This window comes from Plecotus auritus (assembly GCF_963455305.1).
Source record: "Plecotus auritus genome assembly, chromosome: 3".
Taxonomy (NCBI): domain Eukaryota; kingdom Metazoa; phylum Chordata; class Mammalia; order Chiroptera; family Vespertilionidae; genus Plecotus; species Plecotus auritus.
The window spans coordinates 105,718,508-105,739,831 of NC_137772.1; the positions used below are offsets into that span (position 1 = coordinate 105,718,508).

At 42.0% G+C, this 21,324-nt stretch overlaps 1 protein-coding gene and 1 long non-coding RNA gene across 3 annotated transcripts in view; one reads left to right on the forward strand and one right to left on the reverse strand.

Moving 5' to 3' along the window:
* Window positions 1-1,278: 1,278 nt before the first annotated feature.
* On the reverse strand, window positions 1,279-4,445 carry LOC308243199. The gene is made up of 3 exons (XR_013960062.1): window positions 4,084-4,445; window positions 3,700-3,898; window positions 1,279-1,688 (listed from the first exon to the last, which is right to left on the reverse strand). It is a non-coding gene; the product is annotated as an uncharacterized lncRNA (long non-coding RNA).
* A 22-nt stretch (window positions 4,446-4,467) lies between these two features.
* NBEA (neurobeachin) overlaps window positions 4,468-21,324 on the forward strand; it is a 954,039-nt gene continuing 937,182 nt past the window's right edge. For both annotated transcript variants that reach the window (XM_080658500.1, XM_080658501.1), the window contains exon 1: window positions 4,468-5,247. In XM_080658500.1, the coding sequence (XP_080514626.1) occupies window positions 4,945-5,247 (303 nt within the window). In that variant the 5' untranslated portion in view covers window positions 4,468-4,944. The remainder of the gene's footprint in view (window positions 5,248-21,324) is intronic.

Here is a 21,324-nt window from a genome sequence, read left to right on the forward strand (position 1 = left end):
AATGCAAGTCTGCACAATGACTCTCTAACTGGCCTGGAAGTTCTAGTATGTGATTGCTTCACCCCTAGATTATCACTTTCAGTGGGAGATGCAAGTTTTTTAGAAAACTGAACTGTGGAAAAATGAGCTTTCCTCAACTTGAAGCCACTTTTAAAATATGATGGTCTGGATCAAAAGAGGAGGAATATCAGGTTGGAGTCAAGATGATAGATAAGGTGAGAGTAAAGACTAACTCCAAAGATGGCTTCGCTGAAGAGAAAGCATTTTAAGAGTAAAGAAAAATCTTGTCAGAAGATCCCAGAAAAGTTCTAAATTTAATTAGCAGTTAATAAAGTTATTCATGGAGAAGTGTGTACAATAACACACAGATCTTTCTTATTTTATTTATACCTTTTGGCTTGGGATATGGTTTTTAAATGGACATTATCTGTACCAAGTTCATTAAAATAAACAAAATATTTGTAAAAATTGTACTAATGTTTATTCTATTTCTTATTGTACAGAAAGAAAAAGAAAATGGCTTAAACAAGATTTTCTTGCACAATACTGGAAATTATTGTTTGTACATAGTACAAATAAATTTTTTCTTCAGTACTGCACAGTGATGATGATCATGACATTGGTGCACTGGATGTTACTGAGGTGCCTTCTGAATTAAGGATTTAATTAAGGCCAAAATATTTCTTACTCAGTGTTCTGTGTTTTTTTTTTTAATGTGGTATTTCTCTATGGTGCTTATTTATGACAGTTACCCAATCACGTTGAATAAGTGGGCATGCCAAAAATTTAAAACAGAAAATCTGAAAAGTAAATTAGATTTAAGTATATATGTACATTTCTGCACTTTGTATCTCAAAATCTATGTGTAAAACCAATATTGCAGATATGCTGCTGCTTCAGAGCAGCATGTTTAGAAACAAAGTAAAACATTAACAACAGAACAAAATCTGTGGTGTTTCAGTTGATAAAAAACTTTAACATAAGAGGGGAAAGGGACCAAATTTTGAGAACCTACTATATGCCAAACATAAATCATTACTGTGATATTGTTGAAAAACCATGACCCTAAGCGAAGCAAACAAAACTGATTTGATTTGGATTACATTAACAGGGGCTATAATTCCAAAGGATGAAAGTTTCCCTCTTTCTGTACTGGTCTGAACTTATCTAGAATTTGGAGTACTCTGTTCAGATTAAGTTTAGAGGACAGTGAGAAACCTGCTTTTTAGATAACACATGAAGGAAATAGGAATACTCAGCCTGGAGAATTGCTGTTTTCATTCATTAATTTTTGAACACGTTTATTAAATATAAATTACAAGTCAGGCATGGTAGGTGCTGAAAACACAAAAATAACTACAATGTTGTCTTTTCCAACAGTCAAAGAAGGAAAACATTATTTATTTATTGACAATTGCTACTACATTAATTACCTTAAATGTATTAGATCCTTTCATCCCGTAATCCTGTGAATCTCTACTTTGGGTTGGGTAAACTAAGACTTTGAAGAGAAGTCCTTTGGCCCAGAGTCCACACCGGTAAGTGGATGGTGGAGCTGGAATTCAAATCCAGGTCCCAGTAAATATGAAGCATGTATTCTCAACCACTATATAATATTGTCTTTTGAAACTCAGATTCATGGGCTTCTTATCTTTGAAGAATTGGCCTTTGGAAGTATGGGTACGCATCTATTAAAGCAAACATGTATACAAAATTAATATTCACCACACAAAATATACAGTATATTTTTAATACAAAGACTTAAAATGAACATTTTAGGTAGCTTCTATTATTATACACCTATCTTTTATTTCAAAATATTGTTAATACAAACGCTAAGTTAATTGTACATTTGCAGGGAAACAGGCTTTGTAGGCTAAAAGGAAACAGACCTGGTGTCTTTTTCTAAACTTTATGTTTGGAGATAGTATTGAAAAAACATAACTGCAATTATAAAGACTTGCATGTGGTTTCAAATTGGTCTTCCATGTGTTTATAGGTCATTCAACACATTGTGCCTGTGTACTAAGGGTAGAAGGACACATATAATGTGTACTGGCTGCTGGGTTGAAATGGTTTTATTAAATTTTCACTGCTGTTAGTGAATGAGGAGACTGAGCTCAATAACTTGAGTAGACTGCATGGGTAATAAGTAGTGAGTGTGTTTCCAAAGCTTATGCACTTTCCACAGTACCACACTTACCTGCACGGAGCTGACAGTGCACTGTATAATTTGTTTAAATTGGTAAACTCTTTTAAATGTCTTTGATGTTGAATTAAACCGCAGTTATTTGCATGGAAAATAATACAATAATCCTATAAAATCCTACATAATAAAAGCCTAATATGCTAAGTGTCTGGTCATCCATTCAACCAAAGTGTAATATGCTAATGATACCCTAGGGCTGCTCAACCACTTGCTATGACCTGCACTGACCACCAGGGGGTAGATGCTCCGACTGGTAGGTTATCTTGCTGCTGGGGTCTGGCTGATCAGGACTGAGAGAGACAGGCTGGACAAGCCCTTGAGCCCTCCCATGGTTTCTCCCTGGCTGGCCAACCTTCTGCGTCCCTCTCTTGCCCCGATTGGGGTCCCTTGGCCTGGCCTGTGCCCTCTCACAATCTGGGACCCCTCGGAGGATGTCGGAGAGCTGGTTTCAGCCCAATCCCGCAGGCTAGGCCGAGGGACCCCACTGGTGTACAAATTCGTGCACCGGGCCTCTAGTAATACAAGAATAATCTTTGTCTCATGTACTCAAAACTGTAAACCCACTTTTGCCCTACCCTGAATATGCCCAGTGGAATAACAAAAGTTAGTGCGATGACCTTTCAGTATAGATTTACATATTTAAGATAGATTTCATTTTAAATTTGCAAATGAAAATAGCACTGGTAAAAGTAGAAGATATATATTTGGGACACACAAGTGCTATAGGTGGATATACACGTTACAAGAGTTTTCAATTATATAGCATATCTAAGTCACACTATTAAAAGATTTTGGTTTTGTAAATTTTCCACACATTTCCATTTTCCAAATCTTCCATTCTAGCATTTTTAAATTAAATGGTATTTAACTTTAGTGATGTACCAATTGCCACTTCTTTCATAAATTTTTGCTAAGCTATTTCAGTAACTAAAACTCTCCAGTGCAAATTTAAACACACACACACACACACACACATATCCTAAGCACTGGTTTTGAGGAACTTTGTTATACTAGTATATGATCTATACCAATTTAGAATTTTACCATATTCCAATATCCTGGGAGTTAACTTGATCAACTAGTCCAATATAATATATGCAATAACAAAACACATTATGATAGATTTGTATATTGACAATTAAAATGATTTCAACATTTCTCAAGATATCTAATATTTCTAGCGGCTTTTAATATATTGAAAAGGGCATACCTCATGAAATATTAAAGTAAATTACATCATTTCAAGGAAGAAAATGACAACCATACCTATTTAGTTTTAATTAAATACTAGAGCAAGATTACTTGTACATTTTAATTTTTTAACTAAAAGTATTTTTTTTGCTTCTATACTTGTGAAGGCAGAGAAATATACTTTTATCAAAGACCAAGGCTAGCAGTGAGAATTACCTATATTTTTAGATAATTTCGAAATTCTCTGAAGGGTACATGCCTAAGAAAAAGGGAGGCATCATCATTAACTGGTATCATACCTGAGGATCCTTAGGGATTTTTAAAATAAGGTATTTGTAGCTTCCACCATATTATCCCACAGTGTGACATGGTGCATTCTTTTTAGGCTGGGAGGTGAGTTCAAGAGCTGTTTGTTGTTCAGAGCTCCATCCAGAGTAAATAACTGTTTGACAAATTCTAATTTGTGTCTGTGTGTGCAGGTGTCAGCCTCTTTCATAGCTGAAAGAAAAGACCCATTACATTTCATCTGTATCCTTCCCCCAACAACACAGGATCATTCCCAACAGTGGGTTTGTTTCTGCTTTGCCAGCCACCTTTTCTTTGGGATATTCCAGGGGTCAGGCGGGCAGGACTGCGAGGAAGGGCGCAGAGGGGCAGAAATAGGTCGTCTGGCACTCCCCTACCTTATGAGCACGCGGTACTGCCAATAGCAGCTGCTGGATGCGACGCTGAATATGATGATGAACCTCCCAGCAAGACGATGGGGGGAAGGAGATGGCAGCGAAGGCGAGACCCACACTCAACTGTGTCCTTCCCCGCAGGGAGAATTCACCTCAAGGGAAAAGTTACAAGGAAGCCACCACCCGCCCAGCCTCTGCCAGCTGGCTCCAGGGTCTGGCCGCGGTCCCTAAGCACCTGGTCACCTGTCTATCCTTTCAGACTGGCTGGGGGAGGGACCTGGGATGTCGGGTTGGGTGGGTGGGAAGACTAGCAGGGCAAGGCCAAAGAGGGGGTGCACCGCGGCTCCGCCCCTCGGAGGCGCTGCGCAGGCGCAGTGGCCCTACCGCAGGCAGGGGGCGGCAACATGGCGGAGTGAGCGGCGGCGGTGGGACTTCACAACAACAGTGGCGCCGGTAGTGGCGGCAGTAGCCGTGTCCGTAGCGTCGGCCACAGCCCGGGCTTCAGCACCGGCCAGCGCCGTGGCCAGCAGTGCGCCTAGGGCTTTTCGGAGGGGCGGCAGCATCTCCGCGAGGCGCGGCCGGGCCGGGGAGGCCGGGAGGGGGAGAGAGAGGAGGCAGTGGCGGCGGCGGCACAGCTGCTTTCCGGAGAGCGGTTAGCGGCGCGGCCACCGTCGGGAATAAGCCTGAGAGTAACCCACCGCCTCGGCCGGCAGGGCTGAGGCGCAGGCGGGGAGCGAGCCCGGCGCCGCGGCGCTGGTGGATGCTGGGGCTCCGAGGCGACGGCCGGGGGGCGGAGGACGAGGCAGGTATAACGGTACCAGCGGAGGCAGCGCCTCTGCTTTTCCCTTCTCAGGAGCGGGGCATATGACGAGCGAGAAGCCAGGCCCGGGGGGGCTCGAGCCTCAGCCCGTAGGGCTCATCGCCGTCGGGGCCGGAGGCGGAGGCAGCGGGGGCGGCAGCGGCAGCGGCAGCGGCAGCGGCAGCGGGGGCAGCGGGATGGGTGAAGCGAGGGGCCCGTCCGCCTCTGGCGCGGTGGTGCTGCCCGCGGGGATGATTAACCCTTCGGTGCCGATCCGCAACATCCGGATGAAATTCGCAGTGTTGATTGGACTCATACAAGTCGGAGAGGTCAGCAACAGGGACATCGTGGAGACGGTGCTCAATCTGGTAAGGGAAAAAGCCTGCTATCTGCCTCCCAGCCCCCATAGCCTCCCTGCACCCCAGGGTCACCGCGCTGCGCATCTCTGCGAGCCAGGATCGTTCAGCTGGTGTTGCCAGCGGGTGACCTGCCAGCGCGTAGCCCTAGCCATGCCACCTCCCCGGTCTCCTCTGGTCCTCTCTTGCCACCTGAGCGCAGTGTCCAACTTAATGAATAGTAAATCATTCCTTGCCGTGCAGGTTTTGGGTCGACTTGAGAGTTTAGTTTGGGGGAGAGGAGGCCTCCCTTTCTCTGGAGTTCTTTCTCTCACACTGTTAATTGCCCCTGGTGTCGCTCTGCGAGGATGAAAGCCTGGTCCCTGGAGTCTAAAATCCCCGGTGCTTCTGAAATGTGAGGAGCGCGTTAGCTCGAACTTGAGCAGCTGGGTGTGATGTTTTCGAATGACGAGGAAAATGATGCAGTTTTGTATATTCTTTAAAATATATTCCGAAGCTGTGATGTGATGGAGTGTTGTGGCTGTGTTCCCCGACCCTCATCTCTATTAAGCAGCCTTTCTTTCTTTGTAATGTTGTTCTGAATGTGATCACCTCTTTAGTTGTGCGTGTGTGCGCGCGCGCGCGTGCGTTCGCTTGCGCCCCCACAACATGTTAAAATGTGAGGGCACTAAATCATACAGGTTGGTTTCTGTGGTTGTCTTAGACAGCGTGGCATATGGATAAAGATTAAAGGAAAGGTGTTAGATGTAGCCCTAGGTTTTTTTTGTTGTTGTTTTGTGTGTGTGTGTGTGTGTGTGTGTGTGTGTGTGTGTGTTTTCATGATAAGAAAGCGTTACTGCAGAACTGTGTATGACTTTATGTTTTACGCTATCTACTGAGGCTAAGAAGCGTTCAAAATGTTAGGGGAAGAAATAAGGAGAGGGGAATCATATTTCACATAATTAAGAGTAGTTCATTTTTCATGTTTTGTAAATGAGTTTTTGCTTCAGCAAAGCTTTTCAACAGTTTCCTTTACAGTAGTCTTTGACATTAAGTAAGGCTCGGTTTTGGAAGGCAAGGCTTAAATCAGGAGCAATCAGCTGACGATTGTATTTAATGTGGAGTCACAGCAATAGAAACTGTGCTTGCAAGGAGATTTTATGACACCCAGGTACTTCGATTTTTTAACTAACCCATTATTTTTATTTGGTTTATTGGAAAACTGAAAGGACGCTGCAGCTATAGCAGTGGTGCCATGGATTAGATAAGGTCTATAGTTTATGCACCTCTTAAATTCACAGAGAAGTTAAAGCTGTTTTTTTTTTCTTTTTGCTAGTGTTCAAATCAAAGATAGGAGAATATCTGTCCTTGCTTTGTTATATTTACTACTGTTTAAATACAGACCACCACTTTCTACTTCTTTTTACCCTGAAATATGTCACCATAAAAATCAGTTGTAAGTTTGGGTAACGTTACCACATTGATATAACCAGATTATTTTAAAAACACTAATAGAAATATTATTGAGAATTTTAATTTTAATCAGCTGAAAATAGGAGGTTAGTACATGTCTTCTTTAGTTTTCCCTTTTAAAAAAAAAGGTGAGATCTCAAAATATGTTAGTATTTTAGCAGGTACTGTATTCTATAACTTTATTTCTGTAAATTTAAAAGAACACATTTAAAGTGTTTTTCTAGTTTTCACCAAACCAATACCAATTTTACTTTAAAATGTGTGTTATTAGGTTATTTTAACAACTGTTTACATGCTTATTTAATACATTTTAATGTGATAAGAGGCAATAGAGCCCTCACAAGCTGGAAACTGATTTGAATGGGTTTGGAATCTGCAGCAGTAGCAATGTCTGCTAGATCAATCCTTAACAGATGGGGTTCTATAGATACACAGTAGATTAAGAAAAGAAGTGAAATATTTCTTTTGAGGTAAAAAAAGACATTTAACTCTCTTCAGTGCAATGAAAATCTGCCATGAAGTCTCATATGTAAACATTATTGTAGAGATTAACTTGTACTATTAAGGTTTAGATTAATCAGAAATAAGTTAGTACTGAAATGGTATACCCCCAAATCTACTTAGCACCTTGTAACTGCATTGATTTTTGGAATAAACAAAGTTAAGTTTAAAAGTTCTTTGTATGTGTTTAAAGAATACAATGAATCTTTAAATGGAACTTTTGGGGAAAACAAATGACAAAAGGAGCTATTTGCTATTTAAGTTAATTATATTGATTGTGGAATACCTTTTGGTCATATTAAGGGTCATATTTCTTGAATAGTAGGTTTAGGTCTATCCAATATACTCATGATGAAAATGTCATGTGAAAACTTAAGCTGATTCTGAAAATATTTGGAAATCTTAGGAATTTAAAAAATAATTATCAAACTTAATTCTATTTGTTTAATAAGAACAATCCAGTAAAATCCATTTAGGGCACTCAGTGATTTGTTAGAGATTGAAAACCCCTAAAGTGGAGTTATCTCTAAAGTGAGTTTTTCTTAATCTTAATTTAAAACATTAAATAAAAATGATAGGTGGAAATAGAATAATATCTATCACAGTGCCCTTTATGACAGAAAAGAGAAAAACTAGTGAAAATTAAAAACAATAGAGTTTCTGCCTTAAAGAGTACTCTTTTCTCAGTCAACTCTGTCAAAATACTTTTCTTTCTATTTTTTCCCCTGTACATTCTTTATATATAACATGAGAATACTAATACTTGGTTTTTAGGTGCTGTTTCTCACATGTCTTGCCAAAGAACTAAAAGTTTTGCAGAGTACAGTTTAGGCATGTAGCAAAATATAGGGCCTCTTCAAAACAGCTGTGGCTATAATTTTTTGCTTCTATTTGCCAAGGTAGAAATGTGTTTTCATTACTCAGGTGGATTGTGGGTGTTTGTTAAAATTATTTCTATGTAAATAGAAAAAATGAATAATTTCCATTGTAGATGGATGTATTTTGTATAAAGATATTATCACTGACTTAAAACATTCATATATGGGGTGGGTGGATAGCATCTGAAAGTTGAGTACATTCGTTTGTAAATGATGTTACTTGAGAGCATATTGTCAAGGATTTTGCATTGTAGCTTTACTAATGAAAGAAAAAGTGATCATCAACAAACTTTGATTTAGAGAGGAATTATTTAATGTGGCAGTATAAGCACATTTATAGAAAAAAATTTATTGGCTGTTTCAGTTATAAAGCAGGCATACTACTTAATTCATTGCTTCCTTAACATATGTTTTTATAAGGTTTTTCCTTCCTTGAGGTAAATGTTATGTAAATATCATGTGTTCTTTGTTTATAACATGCAAGTTTATTTTTATGAAACATTTTAATATGAGCATATTTTTAGAAAAGATAGAGAATTAATATTTACTTAATGAAAGAATGCACAATGGAGATTTTTGAAATAGCTATCTATAATTCTATAGCATTTAATTTGTAGATATTTTCCCCCCATGAATTACAGTGTGATCTATCAGTGTATCCTTAATTGTAGAAAATGATCATTTTTTTTCACATTTAAGTGGCATATTGTATATTGTATTGAAAATATAACAAGATACTTTCAGGGGATTTTGTGGGCTAAGTTCCTCTTTTTTTGGCATATTGATCATATATTTTGGTAAAAAGGAAATTTCTAAGTTATTCTTCTATACTTTTATTCCTTGGAGTTTATTTGAAGCTTGATAATCAGAATAATTTTCAATTAAAAGATATTTAAAATATTACAAACAAAATGTATGTTCTGCATTTGAACTAAATTTATTTTAAAAATATGAAGCATTTTGGAATCATAGTCCTTAATATTAATAAAACCACATTTATATATATTAATAATTTCTTGCATTTTAATTTATGTTGACATGTAAGCTTTTCATATTAACTTGAATTAATTTTATTCTTGCTATTGGGTATTGAAAATGAAATTAAAATGCATATGTAATTATTGAACTTTCAGAATCTTGAGTTCTTAGGTTTTCCACAGAATTATTAATTTCGTCATATAATGACACTAAAGTAGCAAATATTCTATAGCCAGTCTATAGTCAAGTTATATTAATTTTAAATAAGTACTTTGTATATTGCTAGTTTTTGACAAATACGGTGCTCTTAATTAAATAGGATCTCTCTGCTTTTGTTATATTTTCTCCAACACAATGTAAAGAAATTTATTGGTTCTAGCAGACCCAACCCCCATATTGGTTCACTGATGTAGCTGTATTATACTAGTAAAATTCAGTCATCCATCTTTTTTACTATTTAAATATTACTTTGCATAAGTTTTATAGGTTTTTCATTTCTTGCCTATACATCTCATATTTTATGAATTAGTAGTGTATCTCCTTATATGAAGATATACCTGTCACTCTCTGGTATTATGGTTTACAGGTGGTTCCCCTCCTATGCTGTGAACTCCAAGAGGGCAGGAACCTATCTTATATATATTTATTCTTTGTATTTCTGGGTCTTGGGTAAGTTAGTGCATTTTGAGTATGCAGAATAACATTATTAGGCAGAAGATCAGTTTCTGAAATTCTGTTCAATTGTAGGGACCAGACCCAAGATCCTTAAATAAATCAGACTCATGTCAAATTAATATATTGTTTTTTCCTATGACTAGAAATGTGTGTTGAATATGTATGATGTTATTTATGTAGTCATTATTATATATGTGTTACTTTAAACTGGTATCCTGCAATAAGTAAGAATCTGATAAAAACTTTTCAGTAAACCTATGTTTGTCAAATATATAAGCACATAACAAAGATTGTGTTATTATTAACAAAGAATACATAGTGCATTGAATAGAAATTTAAAAAATGATGGTTAGCATTTGTCATATTCCCAGAATAGTGGATATCTCTTATTTTTGTCTTTCTAGCATAATGGTAATGTAATGGGGAGCCACAGGGTCAGTCCCAGGACTTGTGCTGGAACTCCTGTTAGCACTGCTGAACAAGTCAACTCATTCCATAGTTGGCGATGCCTGTGTTAGAATTTGACCAAAAGTGAATCCAAGAGCAAGAAATGTGTTTGTGATGATGCTTGAGAACCTGAAGTTCTCTGTGCCTATAGTAATTATTGTGTAGCCATTAAATTTTCTCTTTTAAAGCTTATTATTATTGTTGTGATTAGCTTGAAGTCTATTTAAATTGGGCTTTTGTTACTTATAAATGAAAAGGATACTTAGAAGTGTAGACATCAGTAACTGGAAATGGGGCATTGTAAGGAACAGACCTTAAAGGTTGAAAAAGAATGCAAGGTGCATTCTCTACCAATTGCTTTCTCTACCAATTCTTCTTAAGGAATTATAGAGCAGCTGTTTTAAATTGTCACCTGTGTTATCTTTGCTCATGAAACTACTGAGACTAGAACTTTAGTGATAATAGAGTGTTTGGGGCGTGTCTTGGGGCCTTTGATAATGCCTTATAAGAAGAATTAGCTTTGGTCCAAGCTGGCATGCCTGAAATCATAGAGGGAAGAGAATATTGTCTTTCCAACTAAGAGAGGCCCTTTCTGTCTGTGGGCACCATCCAAAATAGTAGAGAATCAGAATACATACCAAGAACCTTGAAGGTTGAAAAGCCCCAATTTTTGATGAGTTTAAATTAGAACCAGGTAAAGTTCTGTTTTATAAGCTTCTCCCAAGCATCTCATGTATATTTCCAGACTTGACCAGAGTAACAATCCAGTTACTAAAGAGCTTTAAAAAAGGGTGCAACTAGGGAATAAGTGCTAGATAGAATAGCTGTGCCTGGTTACACAGCTTATTGTTTCACATTGCTTCCCAGAAAATAATTAAGCTGAGGGTTAAGGGAATGAGTCCTGTGAAGGCCTGTTGTTTTGAGACTGAATATTGCTACGAAACTGGAAAGGTGGCAATCTAGATTCATGTACTGTATCCTGACAAGATCTCTGGCTTTGTTTGCTAATTTAACCAGTTGCCTGAAGTAAATTGACCAATAGCTTATTAAGCTTTTAGGGAAACCATTTCCAGGGTTAACCTCAAGCCAGGTAAACAAAGGCCTGTATTCTTGTATTTCAAAGGCAGTTCTCAGGAGGAAGTTGGCTGCTAAAGCAGTACAACTACTAGAAGGAATATCTAAGGCCATAGAAAGTAATGGATAAGAGAGGTCTTCTGAGATGGTAATAATGAGTACTTACAAATTGACTGACCAAGGAACTCCATTGCCAGGACAAGGAATTTTTGCTACTCTGAACATTACTGTATGGTTGGTCTGTGCTTTGAATCAGTGACCATAGTTTGTTTTACCCTTTTCACTCTTTTATGTAGGAGTTAAGTTCTTTTACCATTATATATTAATTACTAGTGACCCAGTGCATGGATTCCTGCACATTGAAAGGAAATTAATTCGAAGGTGGCTGGCGGGGTGGGACTGGATGAGATGGGCTGGACACGCCCTGGAGCCAACCTCCTGAGGTCCCTCCCTGGCTCCAAGGGCTTCTGCGGAGTGAGTGGAGTCCCTCCGGCAGGTGGGGTCCCTCGGCCTGGCCTCCGGGAATCGGGAATCGGGCTGAAACCAGCTCTCCAACATCCCCCCAGGGATCCCAGAGTGCGAGAGAGCACACTGCAAAGTTCCTGTCATATAGGGTGTGGAATGCAGACACAAGTGTGCAGTAAACCAGATTCGGGGCCAATAGTGCCCCAGGAACAACGACCTATGGCCAAAGGTGGAATCGCAGGGCCCTGCAAGGAATTGGGTTCCCTCCTCTCTGGTTTCTGGGTGCATCACCCGAAACCGCCGCTGCCAAGTCACTGCAGCTTGGCAGCTCCTGTGTTGAGCATCTGCCCCTTGGTGATCAGTGCGTGTCATAACTACCGGTTGGACGGACTCTTAGCATATTAGTCATTCATATATATATATATATATATATATATATATATATATATATATACATACATACATACATACATACACACACACACACACACACATACACACACACACTAGAGGCCCGGTGCACGAAATTCGTGCATGGGGGAGGGGGGTGTCCCTCAGCCCAGCCTGCACCCTCTCCAGTCTGGGACCCCTCGAGGGATATCTGACTGCCCGTTTAGGCCTGATCCCACCGGGCAGTCGGACATCCCTCTCACAATCCAGGACTGCTGGCTCCAAACTGCTTGCTTGCTTGCCTTCCTGATTGCCCCTAACTGCTTCTGCCTGCCACCTGATCACCCCCTAACCACTCCCCTGCCAGCCTGTTATCCCCTAACTGCCCTCCCCTGCAGGCCTGGTCACCCCTTACTGCCCACCCCTGCAGGCCTGGTCACCCCTAACTGCCCACCCCTGCAGGCCTGGTCTCCCCCAACTGCTCTCCCCTGCAGGTCTGGGTCCCTCCCAACTGTCTTTCCCTGCAGGCCAGGTTGCCCCCAACTTCCCTCCTCTGCCGACTTGGTCACCCCTAACTGCCCTCCCCTGCTGGCCTGATTGCCCACAACTGCCCTCCCTTGCAGGCCTGGTCCCTCCCAACTGCCCTCCCCTGCTGGCCATCTTGTGGTGGCCATCTTGTGTCCACATGGGGGCAGTCATCTTTGACCACATGGGGGCAGCCATCTTGTGTGTTGGAGTGATGGTCAATCTGCATATTACTCTTTTATTAGATAGGATAGAGGCCTGGTGCACGGGTGGGGGCCAGCTGGTTTGCCCTGAAGGGTGTCCCGGATCAGGGTGGGGGTTCCCTTGGGGTGTGGGGCGGCCTGGGCGAGGGGCCTGTGGTGGTTTGCAGGCCGGCCACGTCCCCTGGTGATCCAAGTGGAGGCCCTGGTATCTTGGTATCTGGGGTTTATTTATCTTCTACAATTGAAACTTTGTAGCCTGGAGTGGAGCCAAGCCTTCTGCTTGCTCCGTGGCGGCAGCCATTTTTTATGGGATTTATGTATCTTCTATAATTGAAACTTTGTAGCCTTAAGCAGAGGCCTGGGCTGGCCAGGGTGTGTGGAAAGCTTGGCTTCCTCCATTGCCGTGGGCAACCGTAGCCTCCTACTCTTTCCAGCTCCGTGGCTGCCGCCATTTCTGTTTGGATTTATGTATCTTCTATCATTGAAACTTTGTAGCCTTGAGTGGAGGCCTAGGCCAGCAAGAGCAGGCGGAAAGCTTGGCTTCCTCCATCCCCAGGGAAACCCAAGCCTCCCTCCTGCTCTCTGTGGCTGTAGCCATCTTGCTTGGGTTTATTTGCATATTCACTCCTGATTGGCTGGTGGGCGTGGTTTGTGGGTGTAGCGGAGGGATGGTTAATTTGCATATTACTCTTTTATTAGATAGGATACACACACACACACACACACACACACACACACACACACAACTAGAGACCCGGTACACGAAATTTGTGCATGGGGGGTGGTGTCCCTCAGCCTGGCCTGCACTCTCTGCAATCCGGGACCTCTCAGGGGATGTCCGACTGACAGTTTAGGCCCTGTGGGATTGGGCCTAAACGGGCGGTCTGACATCTCTCTCACAATCCAGGACTGCTGGCTCCCAACTGCTCGCCTGCCTCTGCCTGATTGCCCCTAACCACTTCTGCCTGCCAGCCTGATCACCCCCTAACCACTCCCCTGCCAGCCTGATCGACGCCTAACTGCTCCCTGGCCAGTCTGTTTGCCCCTAACTGCCCTCCCCTGCAGGTCTGGTCACCCCCAACTGCCCTCCCCTGCAGGCCTGGGTTCCCCTCAACTGCCCTCTCTTGCTGGCTTGGGCTCCCCCAACTGCCCTCCTCTGCCGGCCTGGTCCCTCCCAACTGCCCTCCCCTGCTGGCCTGGTCACCCCTAACTGCCCACAACTGCCCTTCCTTGCAGGCCTGGTCCCTCCCAACTGCCCTCCCCTGCTGGCCATCTTGTGGTGGCCATCTTGTGTCCACATGGGGGCAGCCATCTTTGACCACATGGGGGCGGCCATCTTGTGTCTTGGAGTGACGGTCAATTTGCATATTACTCTTTTATTAGATAGGATTACGTACCTATATTGTCAGATTATTAGGTACCACCCAAAAAGAATTTAGATCTGTCCAATTGCTTCTAGCTCAAAGATTTTTCTTTGTCTCTCCTTCTTCCCCTGGTGAGATGATGAGTGTGTTTTTTCTTGTGCCTAAGATAGTAATATTGCTAAACAGGGGAGTTTAAAACGTGTTACATATATGGAAAGAAGTGAGTTTATAAGGCAGATGAGCAGCCAAGGATTAGAATGTTTCAGATTTCTGTTGGTTTTAACTGCATAGAATCTGTTTTTTCTGATGCTAACAGTCTAGACTTTTTGATACTTTGTTGGGGATTCATTTCTTTTTAATTCTTGTTTACATGGTTTGGGATTTCCCTCAATTTCTTTCTGCTTTCCTGGACCAGAATCAGAAACTGGACCTGGCCTATCAATAAAAGATATTGGTTAAAAATTTAGCTGCACATCTGAGACAGCATGATAACTTCTTTCATTCTGCTAGAGAATAAAAGGATGCTCACCACTAGAGTTGCTAAGATGTCAGAATGTAAGTTTAGATTTGATTGGCAATCTGCCACAATTAATGCAGAGTATGTTTGAGAATGAAGTTAACACAGAGGCAACTAGAACCAAAAGATAGATTGACAATGGTGTTTTTGGAGCCTTTCAAGTCAATTATATGCCCAGACTTTTCATTGTATTAAGCTAATATGTTTCCTGTTTTGCTTAAGATAGTTTGAGTTGGGTTGTTATGATTCTGTTACCGGAAAGGGGACCTGGCCCTGAGAGGGTCTTGTCAAGGGCTGGTCGGTTGTGTGTGGGTTCTTGACTTTGTGCAGGTAAAATTTCACAACATGAGTCTGGGTGACCATGAAGAAACATTTATTAAAGCCGGGGACTGTGAAACAAGAATGGGCTTCACATAGAAGAAGCAACAGGAGACCCTATGCTGAGCTGCTCTAGATCTCTGGGAAGTCAGAGAAAATGGAGCCTTGGCATCAGGTTCAGGGGTTAGCCTGGGATGAGCTGCTGCTGCCCATTGCTCCTCTAGTTGCAACCCTGCTGGGGTCCTTTAGGATTTAGGAGATGCATGCCTGTGGGGGAAGAAGTGGGAGAAGAAGAGGGAAAAGGTAATTGCGGGACTGCTTTCCAGAGGAAGAGCTTGCACTAGGGTCTTGTATAGAGGCTTTATCTCTTTCTTACTGGTGGGAATCTTAGGGGAGGTCTCAGGAGAGGGTTTCAACAGAATATTCATCAGTTTTCTAGGTGTGCTCCTCAGGGTCATGGTCTTCACTGATTGGTCAGTGTCAGGGCGGGGAGTCATTGGTCATTGTAGCTGGTCCTAGTGTTGCCCACCTGGTTTTGCTGCTTTTCTGGGTCTGGAGCAGAAGTACAATTGAGGCCTAGATTTATTTTTAGGGAGGTGATCTATTGTATCTGCTGTAAATTGCTCTGTCATTTTGTTTAGCTGTCTCAGTTTTCCTTTTTCACTTGTCCTGACTTAATGGCCTGCCTCAATTCCTGATTAATATTCGGAATTAATTTTTTTAAAAAAAATTGGGTATTATATATTATAGGACAAATAATAAAAAAATTAACTTGGCAAAAGACTTGATATATTTCAAGAAAGAATAAATATATATTGCTAGTTAATGCAAAATTACCCTTCACTAAATAATAGTGAGGTACCATGAATAAGAAGAAAATTACCATTAAATTGAAAAGAAAACTACCATTGTTTTCTAGGCATGCTTAAATAATCCTAAATGATGATGTTGGAAGTGTAAATGTTATAGCTGTCCTGAATGACATTTTAACAATATGTATCCAGGTTTTTGACATCAGTCCTCAGTTCTTTTGACTAAGGAAGAGTTTATCTGTGGACAGTTATAGGGGTTAAATGTAGTTTCGTGATATAAGAGTTGGCAAAAACCTAAATCTTCAACAATAGGAAACGTTAAATAAATTATTTTATATCCATGTTATGGAATATCATACAGTTATTAAAACTTTATGTGCCTCAGTTTCATTAGGTGTAAAAGGGGACATTTACCTTAAGGTTTTTGTACAGATTAAATGAATTTATATGTGTATACAGACTATATATATACACACACTAGGGGTCCGGTGCACAAAATTCGTGCACGGAGGGGAGGTCCCTCAGCCCGACCTGCACCCTCTCCAATCTGGGAGCCCTCGTGGGATGTCCTACTGATGGCTTAGGCCTGCTCCCCCTGGTTCTCTGCTCTCTGCAGACCTGCCTGCTTGACGCCACCGCAGGCCCTGGTGTCTGCTCTATGTGGGGGACTGCTTGGCCCTCGCTGCCACAGCCAGGGGCAAGCAGGGCCCTGCTGTCTTGCTTGCTCACTGCAGGGGACTGCTTGCCCCTTTGCTGCCATGGCCAGTGGCAAGCAGGGCCCTGCTGTCTGCTCACTTGCTGCGGGGGACTGCTTGCTCGCTGCAGGGTATTTTCCCGCCCCGCCCCTGGCCGCTTGCGTGCGCACCGGCTCAGAGCACCTGGGTCCTGGAAATGTTCCCACCCTGCCCCCGGCTGTTCCACACCTGTGCGCATAGGACTGGAGTGGCTGGGGTTGGTTCCGGGACCCCGGCTGCTCCAGGCTTACATGCAGGCCTACAGGCTCAGAGCGGCCTGGGTTCCAAGGACGACTCTTCCCAGGACGCAGGCCGCTTGGTGCTGGCTCGTGTGCAAGTGGCCACCCCGCTCCCAGCCACTCTGCGCCTGTGCATGCAAATTAACCCGCCATCTTTGTTGGGTTAATTTGCATAGTCACTCCTGATTGGCTGGTGGACATCGTGGAGGTATGGTCAATTTGCATATCTCCCTTTTATTAGTGTGTATATATATATATATACACATATATATATATTTAATTTTAATAGTTTATTGATTTTTAGAGAGAGCAGGAGGGAGAGGGAGAGAGAGAAACATTGATGTGAGAGCGCAACATCGCTGGGCTGCCTCCTGTATGCCCCCTACTGGGAATCAAGACTGTAACCTGGGCATGTGCCCTCACCTGGAATTGAACTTGCAGCCTCCTGGTGTACTGAAAGACGCCCAACCAACTGAGCCACACTGAGCAGAACCTTTAATCCTCACCCAAGGATATGTTTTTATTAATTTTTAGAGAGAGAGGAACATCAATGTGAGAAACATTGATCAGTTGCCTTCCATACACGCTCTGACTGGGAATCGAACCTGCAACCTTTTAGTGTATGGGATGATGCTCTAACCAACTGAGCCACTGGCCAAGGCATGAATTAGTATCTCTTAAAGTACCTGGTACAAAGCTAACTTAATTTAGTACTTACTATAGTTTTTTTAAATTTTTTTATTTTTATTCTTATCCTGAGCCTGGAGATAATCTGATCAGAGAAAAAACATCTATTTAAAACTGAGCTATTCTCTTTTAGCTTGGAGTACCTGAGCCTGGTGAACCTCTCAGAGAACAGATCTCAGGTACCCACAGATCATGATCTCCTGTTAAACATAGGAGGTCTGTTCCCCTGAATCTTGCATAGTCTTTAACAGTGCCTTGGGTCATTTTTCCTAATTTTTTAATTTGAGCGAAGTGGATGGAAAACTGGAGAAAGAATAGATAGGAGGTTATTCAAGTTCCTTTGCCAGGAATCTCTTCCATCTCTTCCCTTAAATGGCTGAATTTCACATGTAGACCTAGTAGGACATGAATGATGATCCTAGGTAAATAATACTTCCTTCTGGGAGCATTAGCTTGAATATTTATAAGACTACTTGAATAACAAGCTTAAGGGACAAGTTAGAGGAATAACAACAATTTTGTGATCATTTGTTTTAGAAAATATTAGCCTATATTTTAATAGCTCTCAAACTGTTTACAGTTCTTTTGAGAAATTACTCTGCATTAACTAATTCTCAGAATAACTTTCTTTTCAGATACCATTCCTTCTCTGCGGATTTGGAAACAAAGGCTGTATGAAATGTCAAGTAGTTGCACAGGTTATCTAGGTATTAAGTCGGAAGAGTTGGGACTCAGGCCTTCAGATTCAAAAGATGGAGTCTTTCCCATTATTAATTGAAATGTTTATCCAGTACTTAGAAATTAACCCAAAGGCCAGTTTTATGTAAAGAGATGATGTTAGAAGAGAAGGGATCAGCCAGCCTCAGTGAGTTGATTCTGTGGTAGGGAATGCTAACCATAGAGGGCTCAGGACAAGATGTTCACAGGAAATAAAAATGAATGCAGGACAGTTTGATGGATTTGAACACAAAAGTGATTTAGCAAGCCCAGCCCATGTGGCTCAGTGGTTGAGTGTTAACCCATGAACCAGGAGGTCACGATTCCATTCCTGGTCAGGGCACATGCCAGGCTTTGGGCTGGATCCCCAGTAGGGGCTGTGCAGGAGGCCTCTGATCAATGATTCTCTCTCATCATTGATATTTCTATCTCTCTTCCTTCCCCTTCCTCTCTCTAACATCAATAATAAAAAAATATATATTTTTAACATGATTTATCAAGAAATATAAACTATGGGCCCAGTACACAAATTCGTGCACCTTGAAAGGAACTGTGGGCCATGAGGCTGAGGTGGGCACAGGAGCAGGTTTCAGTTCATCCTCTGAGCCCCGCCTGGCCCCTCCCACTGTGGCTCCCGGTCCCCTGTCTGCCTGCAGCCCTGCTCCCGCCACTGCCATTACCATGTGCTGATGGCACCGGCCCTGCTCATATCCGCTGATAGCACAGAGAGATTGGGGCCAGCGCCAGCAGCAGGTGTGAGTGGGGCCGTCACTGGTAGTGGGTGCAAGAGGTGGCTGCTGGCTCTGATCACCCCTCAGGAGCAGGGGGAGGGGAGAAGCCCTCAGGTGCGATCGGGGCCGGCAGCTGCCACTCGCACCCGCTGATGGTGCTGAGCGATTGGGGCTGGCACCAGGTGCTGGCCCTGGGTGCGAGCGGGGCTGGCGCTGGCTGCAGGTGCGAGTGCCGGGTGGGACCGTGGCGCGCGGGAGCAAAGAATTTTCAGTAACCACCAGAGGTTCGCCGCGATGACATCAACTAACACCCTGCCTTGGTCTGGCGCCCCCACTCACCTGTTCCACCATCCCGCCATCCCGCCTGCCAACGCCTGCCATGTTCCATGCTCTGCCACCGGCTGCCAATGCCCGCCATGTTCCCTGTGCCTTCCCTGGTGGTCATCGCACGTCATAGCGACCGGTTGTTCGGTTCCGCCGTTTGGTCTATTTGCAGATTAGGGTTTTATCTATATAGATTGCTTTTTCTGATGGAGTCAAATAGTTCTTGTAGAGCTCTTTCATTTTTGTTTATGCTGAGGTCTCTCTCTTCTACCCTCTTTGTCATTTCTTATTTCCTATCTTTGATATCACTAATTCTTTCCTGCATCTGGTTGGCTCTGTTTTCTTTGCTCAGTAGTTTACTCTTAATCTCATTAATTGCATGCTTCATTTCTAGGATTTCTGATTAGTTCTTTTTTAAAGTTTCAAATCTTTTTGATAAAGTACTCGTTTTGTTCATTGAATTGTTTTCTGAATGGATTGAACGGCCTCTCTGTATTTCTTGCATCTCATTGAGTATTTTTAGAACTGCAATCTTGTAATTTCTGTCATTTATTTCACATATTTCTATGTGTTCCAGCTTGCTTTCTGGGGATTTTTCATTTTCTTTCTGATTATCCTCGTTACAGTAGTTATTCATGATATTTGGTGCTTTCCTTTGTGTAGGCACTTATATCGGTCTATATTAATGGCCATTGGCAGTTTCCTCTGAAGACATCTTTCTCCTCTTTTCCAATAGATGGTGCTGAATTGCAAGATTTTTTACCTCTCTGATCTTCCAGTCTTGACCTCCACGTCTTCCATAAGTAATGCTGGGCTCCTTTGGATTGGGGTTTGTTTTGCACTCACCATATTGGTGACCTCTGATCTTTGTGTGGTCCTGCCCCAAGCACTCCATTTGGGGATCTGGGAAACAGCAGCTCTATTTACAGATGATATGCTCCTCAATCTGAGTCTAAGGGCAACCGGAGGTGAGTTTTTAGGAGTCCATGTCATGGCAGTGCTCTGTGGTTCTGTTTCTTTGAAACACCACTGCAGGACTGACAGTGGAGAGCCACAGGGCAGAACCCTGTGCTCTGCTCCTTTAGGCTGGAGGAAGCACTTGCTACTGCAGGCTTCCTCCTCTCTTCAGGCCAAGATGTGAGCTCCAAGCTGCAGGGCTTTGCTATAGGCCATTTGCACTTTCCTCCTTTCTCATTTCCCATTTACTCCAAGTTGTCCAGCTTTAGATGTTTCAATGCACCGGTTTCTCAGGCGTGCCTATGTATTGAACAGGTAATTCTTTGTTGAATAATAGTTGGTAAACTTGTTGAAATTTCAGGGGGAGAAGCCAAGGTTATTTTTCATGCCACCATTCCTCTTACATCCTACCTTATTTTAAGAGTGGGTGAAGTAGTTGTGAGGAACCATTTTTGTCTGTGGAAGTATGTTGAGCAAATAGATTTTAGTCAGATTTTCTGGTTTTTTAAATTAATTATATTGGGCTTTTTTGTTCCAGAAATACTATTTAATGATGTTTAGTGATCCGTACTCATGACAAACTGTCATTTGGAATGACAGCTGTATCCAATTACATTGAAAAATTATACTGCCAAACTCTGAAATAAATTGAAGATGACTTCTTAGAAAATATGGGATCTAGACATTTACAATAGTGATTATAGTTCCAGTGAGAGTGGTTGGGGTTTTGGATCAATATAATTATGCATTCTGTATCTTAGAGCCTTAATTTATTATCTTTGTATGTAAAAGAAATAAATGTATACAACGGGGAGGTAGTTTATGATATTAAAATTTCATAATTTGATGTACCATATTTGTGGCATATGTTATTAGTTTTTAAAGAGAAACACTATTAACATAGTTTATTACTGAGACCTTATAAAGGTTTTGCTTTTATTATGATACTTAGCTATTAATGTTGAATATACACTGTTACAGAATCATATCATTCTACGGTTGACTTACTTTCTACTTGATTTAATTATTTAAGATACATTACTATAGGGAGGGTGAGTGGATGGGAAGAGAACTTGTATGCATATACGCATAACCCATGGA